At 42.2% G+C, this 6,381-nt stretch overlaps 1 protein-coding gene across 1 annotated transcript; it reads right to left on the reverse strand.

Moving 5' to 3' along the window:
- Positions 1-303: 303 nt before the first annotated feature.
- LOC138359614 (uncharacterized) lies at positions 304-879 on the reverse strand. Its single transcript, XM_069319023.1, has 2 exons — positions 796-879; positions 304-555 (listed from the first exon to the last, which is right to left on the reverse strand). The coding sequence occupies exons 1-2, from the start codon at positions 877-879 to the stop codon at positions 304-306; spliced, it is 336 nt and encodes a 111-aa protein (XP_069175124.1).
- Between the last annotated feature and the right edge of the window lie 5,502 nt (positions 880-6,381).

Raw genomic sequence — 6,381 nt, forward strand, 5'->3', positions numbered from 1 at the left:
GCTGCTACGGTACATAGTGAGTTATTGAGCACTAAGTCAAAGGAGGTTTAGTAACGCTTTATGCACACGTACGAGGCTCGTTAATCTTCGGAGTAAGCTTAAAATAGGAGATAATAAGCTGGTAATTACCCACCGTCTGAACTACCCCACAACATGGTTAACGAAACTAGCTATTGTGGGGTAAAGGTGGTTTTTATTGTGTTAGATTGTGCTGCTTTAAACATTGTTGCTGTTGTTACAACTCTGCTGCTGCTACAACTCTGCTGCTGCTACAACTCTGCTGCTGCTACAACTCTGCTGCTGCTACAACTCTGCTGCTGCTACAACTCTGCAGCTGCTGCAACTCTGCGGCTGCTGCAACTCTGCTGCTGCTGCAACTCTGCTGCTTCTGCAACTCTGCTGCTGCTGCAACTCTGGCAGTGTTGCTGTTATCACTCTGGTGCTGCTACAACTCGGCTGCTGCTGCAACTCTGCTGCTGCTGCAACTCTGCTGCTGCTGCAACTCTGCTGCTGCTGCAACTCTGCTGCTGCTGCAACTCTGCTGCAGCTACCACTCTGGCAGTGTTGCCGTTATCACTCTTCTGTTGCAACCACTCTGGCACTGTTGCTGCTACAACTCTGCTGCGGCTACATCTCTGGCAGTGATGTTGTTATCACTCTGCTGCTGCGACCAATGCTGCTGTTACTGCTGGTGGAACCATCTGCTGTTGTTGCTGCTGTCAAACTGATTCCGTGTCTGCTGCTGCTCTGCTACTACCTCTGCTGCTGCTGCAACTATTGTTGCTGTTACTGTACCATTGCTGGAGCTGTAACCACTGCTGCTGCAACTGATGTTGCTTCTGCAAGCCGTGCTGGCCGGCAGCCAGTTTCTCCGGTCATCTTATAGCAATTAAACAGCGATTAATGTTAAAGAACTGCATTCTCTAGTGCATTAATTATCAAACGTGTTCGTTCTGCACACCGCCTTCCGTCCCTCCCTGAACCCCCCCTCTCTCTCTCTCTCTCTCTCTCTCTCTCTCTCTCTCTCTCTCTCTCTCTCTCTCTCTCTCTCTCTCTCTCTCTCTCACAGAAGGCAATATGATCATTACTAAACCTTAACACCACAGGTAACTCGAGCACCGTCACACACACACCAGCAGCAGCACCAAAAGTTCTAGTGGGATTTCTTCTGCAAGGTAGTTCGAAGAGTAGGAGGAGAGGAAGGCTGGTTGAGAAATCTGGCATATCATGCGGACACCAAGGTCACCAGGTCTGACGGGTTGCTGGTTCCCACTGATATATATATATATATATATATATATATATATATATATATATATATATATGTATGTCGTACCTAGTAGCCAGAACGCACTTCTCAGCCTACTATGCAAGGCCCGATTTGCCTAATAAGCCAAGTTTTCCTGAATTAATCTATTTTCTCAAACTTTTTTCTTATGAAATGATAAAGCTAACCATTTCATTATGTATGAGGTAAATTTTTTTTATTGGAGTTAAAATTAACGTAGATATATGATCGAACCTAACCAACCCTACCTAACCTAACCTAACCTATCTTTATAGGTTAGGTTGGGTTATGTAGCCGAAAAAGTTAGGTTAGGTTAGGTAGGTTAGGTAGTCGAAAAAACATTATTTCATGAAAACTTGGCTTATTAGGCAAATCGGGCCTTGCATAGTAGGCTGAGAAGTGCGTTCTGGCTACTAGGTACGACATATATATATATATATATATATATATATATATATATATATATATATATATATATATATATATATATATATATATATAATTGTGTGTGTATAATAAGTCAGGACTTAAAAAAAAAGTGAAGTTTGATAACAAATCAAACTTCTAATATTTAAGTTAGTATTGTTAATGCTCATTCTCAGACTTAATCACAAACCCCAAAACACGAAGATGCACGCAATCGTTCCCTTCGCAATAAATGTCGTGGCCCAGTGAAGGACTACCGCAAGTACCATCAGCTGAACCATTACCACTCTCAGTAGCACGCGGCTCATCAGGCGGGGGAATCAGACAGGCTGGACGGGGAAGCCTGACAAGCCACGTCACAGGAGGCGGGAGACAAAGACGAAGTCGACATCACAGGACTCGCCGATGGCCCCGGAGATAAACAGCATCTCCGCCTGGATAACTAACAGGTGGTTGAGGGATGACGGGCCACCGCCGGACTTGAGGAGGAGGAGGCTGCGACAGGGACCCCCCTAGTGGTGGTGGTCCTCCTGCTGGGAGCTCCTCCAGGGCCTCCCAGGGTCCATGTACTTCGCGGGGTAATCAACATTCTCAGTGTCCTCAATATATCACCCTTCCTGAGCTTTAGATTTAGTTTTGCGGTCAACAAATACAGATATAAAATAGAATTTACAACAGGAATAAAACTTTTACGATGGGTCTCGCTAGGGAGGTCGGACCAATACTAGCTTCGGACCCTTTTCCTACGGACCTCTCTGCTACGAACCCCTCTCATTTGGACCCCTCTGCTACGAACCCCACTCGGAATTGACTTTCGTACGTCTCATCGTCTTTCAGTTTTGATTCGAATTGTAACTCGGCAGGAATGAAAATAATTTGTAAAAATAAATGAAACTAAACAAGGCAACGAGAACAGGCTAAGAAAAAAACGGAGAGAGCGAGAGAAAAATGGAATGATAGGAATGAACCAGACAATAAGAAGACTTGAGAGCTCTTCATTACTCACTCGAAGCTCATTAAGCATGCAGGCAATGTTCATGTAAGAGTCCTATCGCCTTACAGCGAAGCCCATCACGCTAACACACCCCTCGCCAGCGTCCACCACAACACCCTCGCCAGCGACCACTACAACTCCCTTGTTCACTGTTCAAGGACTTAAACGCAAATGAACATATGTTCAGCGTCCTCAGCAATATGTTCTTACGTTACATGAGCTCAGAATTTTATTCAGAGACAAAAACAGGAAAAACAAAAACAAAATCAGCGCCCGCGTGCGCGCGCACACACTCCAGGGACTCGGGTTCGGTTTGTTGTTGAATCAGAAATAATTATTCAGTTTCACCTGATGCTTATGTCTACCTAGTACAAAATATGCACATGTGAGAACCTCCGATTAGAAACCGCTCAACCCAGTTTCTAAGTTTATCCAGCAAATACAGTGTTTCTGTATTTGCTCAACGAGCAAATACAGAAACACACACACCCACACAGGTGGAAACTGAGTGCCCAAATGAGCCACAGAGATATTAGAAAAAAAACATTTTTAGTGTCAGACTGGTTGACAAATGGAATGCATTAGGAAGTGATGTGGTGGAGGAAGACTCCATACTCAGTTTCAAGTGTAGATATGATAGAGCCCAATAGGCTCAGGAACCTGTACACCTGTTGATTGACGGTTGAGAGGCGGGACCAAAGAGCCAGAGCTCAAACCCCGCAAGCTCAATTAGGCGAGTACAATTAGATGAGTACACACACACACACACAGTTCTAGGGGGGGCCTGGTAGCCTGGTGGATAGAGCGCAGGACTCTTAATTCTGTGACGCGGGTTCGATTCGCGCACCAGGCAGAAACATATGGGCAAAGTTTTTTTCACCCTGAATGCCCCTGTTACCTAGCAGTAAATAGGTACCTGGGAGTTAGTCAGCGGTCACGGGCTGCTTCCTAGGGTGTGTGTGGGGGGGGGGGGGTGGAAAAAAGTAGTAGTTAGTAAACAGTTGATTGACAGTTGAGAGGCGGGCTAAAAGTGCAAAGCTCAACCCCCGCAAACACAACTAGGTGAATACAACTAGGTGAATACAAGTAGTAGGGTGTAAGCGCTACAGGGGATATTTTTTTTTGGGCAGAGGACCCCTGTGGGGTGTAAGCGCTACAGGTGATATTTTTTTTCAGATCAAATATCCCCTGTAGCGCTTGGGGGTTTTCAGGTCAAATATCATGCGTAGCGCTTCGGGGTTTTCAGGTCCGAAATATCGTGTGTAGCGCTTTAGGGTTTTCAGGCGAATTTGGGGAGTCACAGATTTAGAATTAGGGAATTCTTATAATGAAAAATAATGTCATACGAGTTTGCTAAAGTTCTTATAAGAAAAATAATTTCCGAGACTTAGAAGTTTGTTAAGGCCTTATGGGAGAAATTCAAATAACGTGTGTAGCACTTTAGGGCTTCCAGGAGAACTCTACGGACATATTTTACATGTTTTCAACTTACAAAATCGTCTATGTAAGCCTTAGTTATTCATATAAATTTAGAAAATCACCTGTGTAAGTCATTGTTTTCAAGTTTCGTACATCACACCCCCCTCCCTCCCCCCTTACCTCGCAATCTCTCGCGTCACCTTTATTTACTTTACGCCCGGACAGCCAGACCTCTTATCTTATGTTATCTTCTCATAATATCTCAACCGTCCCTCCTCTCTCTCTCTCTCTCGTTTCATTCAGTTCAACTATTTTCCAACATCGTATGTTTGCTCCTTTTCATTAAGCAAGTCAGTATGTTTGCTCCTTTTCATTAAGCAAGTCAGTTTTACACAAATAAATCATGTTAGTAAGCAAGTTCTAGCTCACGTTCCCCACCTTAGTCCCCTGTCGTATAAAGAATACTATCATTCCAATCCCTCTAAAATTTAAAAATAATCATATTTCAAATGTAGTTCAATACAGTAATTAGTTACCAAGCTCCAGCTCTTGTCCTCCGCCTTAGCTCTCTCTCGTATCTTCGTTAGTATCAGTCCAATTTCCCTGAAATTTCTACCCTCTGTATTTCAGACATAGTTTAGTAAATGCAAACAATTATCAAACTCTAGCTCTTGTCCCCAGCTTAGTTCATTTGTACAAAATCATTAGTAACAGTCCAAATTCCCTGAGATTTTTAGCCTCTGTATTTCAGACACCGTAAATAAGATCAAAACAGTTACCAAGCTCCAGCTCTTGTCCTCCGCCTTAGCTCTCTCTCGTATCTTCGTTAGTAACAGATCAATTCCCCTGAAATTTCTACCCTCTGTATTTCAGACACCGTAAATAAAATCAAGTCAGTTATCGAGCTCCAGCTCTCGTCCCCGCCTTAATTCTCTTTCGTATCTTTGTAAATAACCCATCAATTTCCCTAAAATTAAAAGCAGACATACTTCAAAGTTAGTAAATAAGATCAAGTCAGTTACTGAGCTCCAGCTCTCGTCCCCCACCCTCTTCCACCCTCAAGTCTTTGTAAATAAACCATCAATTTCCCTTAAATTTTTACCCTCTGTATTTCAGGCACCATAAATAAGATCAAAACAGTTATCAAGCTCCAGCGCTTGTCCCCCACCTTATTTCGTTTATACAAGATCGTTAGTAACAGTCCAATTTCCCTGAAATTTTTACCCTCTGTATTTCAGACTCCGTAAATAAAATCAAGTCAGTTATCGAGCTCCAGCTCTCGTCCCCGCCTTAGTTCTCCTTCGTATCTTTGTAAATAACCCATCAATTTCCCTAAAATTAAAAGCAGACATACTTCAAAGTTAGTAAATAAGATCAAGTCAGTTACTGAGCTCCAGCTCTCGTCCCTGCCTTAGTTCTCCTTCGTATCTTTGTAAATAACCCATCAATTTCCCTAAAATTAAAAGCAGACATACTTCAAAGTTAGTAAATAAGATCAAGTCAGTTACTGAGCTCCAGCTCTCGTCCCCCACCCTCTTCCACCCTCAAGTCTTTGTAAATAAACCATCAATTTCCCCGAAATTTTTACCCTCTGTATTTCAGACATAGTAAATATGATGAAAACAATTATAAAACTCTAGCTCTTGTCCTCTGTCCAAGTTCACTCCTGTAAATTCATTACTATCAATCCAAATCCCCCTGAGATTTAAACACCCAACTACATTTTCAGACATAGTAAATAAAAACCAGTTCAGTTATCAAGTTTCAACTCTTGTGCCCCAGCTTAGTTCATTTGTGCAAGTTCTTTATTTTCCAACTAAATCACCTGAGATTTAAGATCACCTTATTTTCTAACGTAGTAAATTTAATCTGGACATTAGCAAAACTCCCTTTCCTCAGCCTTAGATCATCAGACATAAATATATTCGATCAAGACCCTTTCCAGCCTATCTGTTTTATCAGAGTAATTACTTTACCCTTCTCATCCCCAACGTATCAATCCCCAACGTATCAAAACCTTCAATAATCATATTGCATTTTCATATTTTCTCTATATTCAGCTGTGTTCTTCACATTTTGTCCATGTTTTCTGTGTTCACTCCATGTTCTTCAAATGTTCACAGTTCCCATTCAGTTCATATTTTCACAAGTATCTCCATTTTTTTCTATAATCTTTCTCTTAGTCTCATTACTTTCTCTACAAATTCTAGTCATATTTTCTATGTTTTCATGTGCATCATATGTTCTCTGTATA

This window comes from Procambarus clarkii, chromosome 8, assembly GCF_040958095.1.
Source record: "Procambarus clarkii isolate CNS0578487 chromosome 8, FALCON_Pclarkii_2.0, whole genome shotgun sequence".
NCBI lineage: Eukaryota > Metazoa > Arthropoda > Malacostraca > Decapoda > Cambaridae > Procambarus > Procambarus clarkii.

Coding starts and splice junctions, on each gene's coding strand:
- LOC138359614 (XM_069319023.1), bottom strand. CDS start 879: ATGACCGGAGAAACTGGCTGCCGGCCAGCACGGCTTGCAGAAGCAACA. Junction 556..795: donor TGGTTACAGCTCCAGCAATG/GTACAGTAACAG, acceptor CAACACTGCCAG/AGTGGTAGCTGCAGCAGAGT.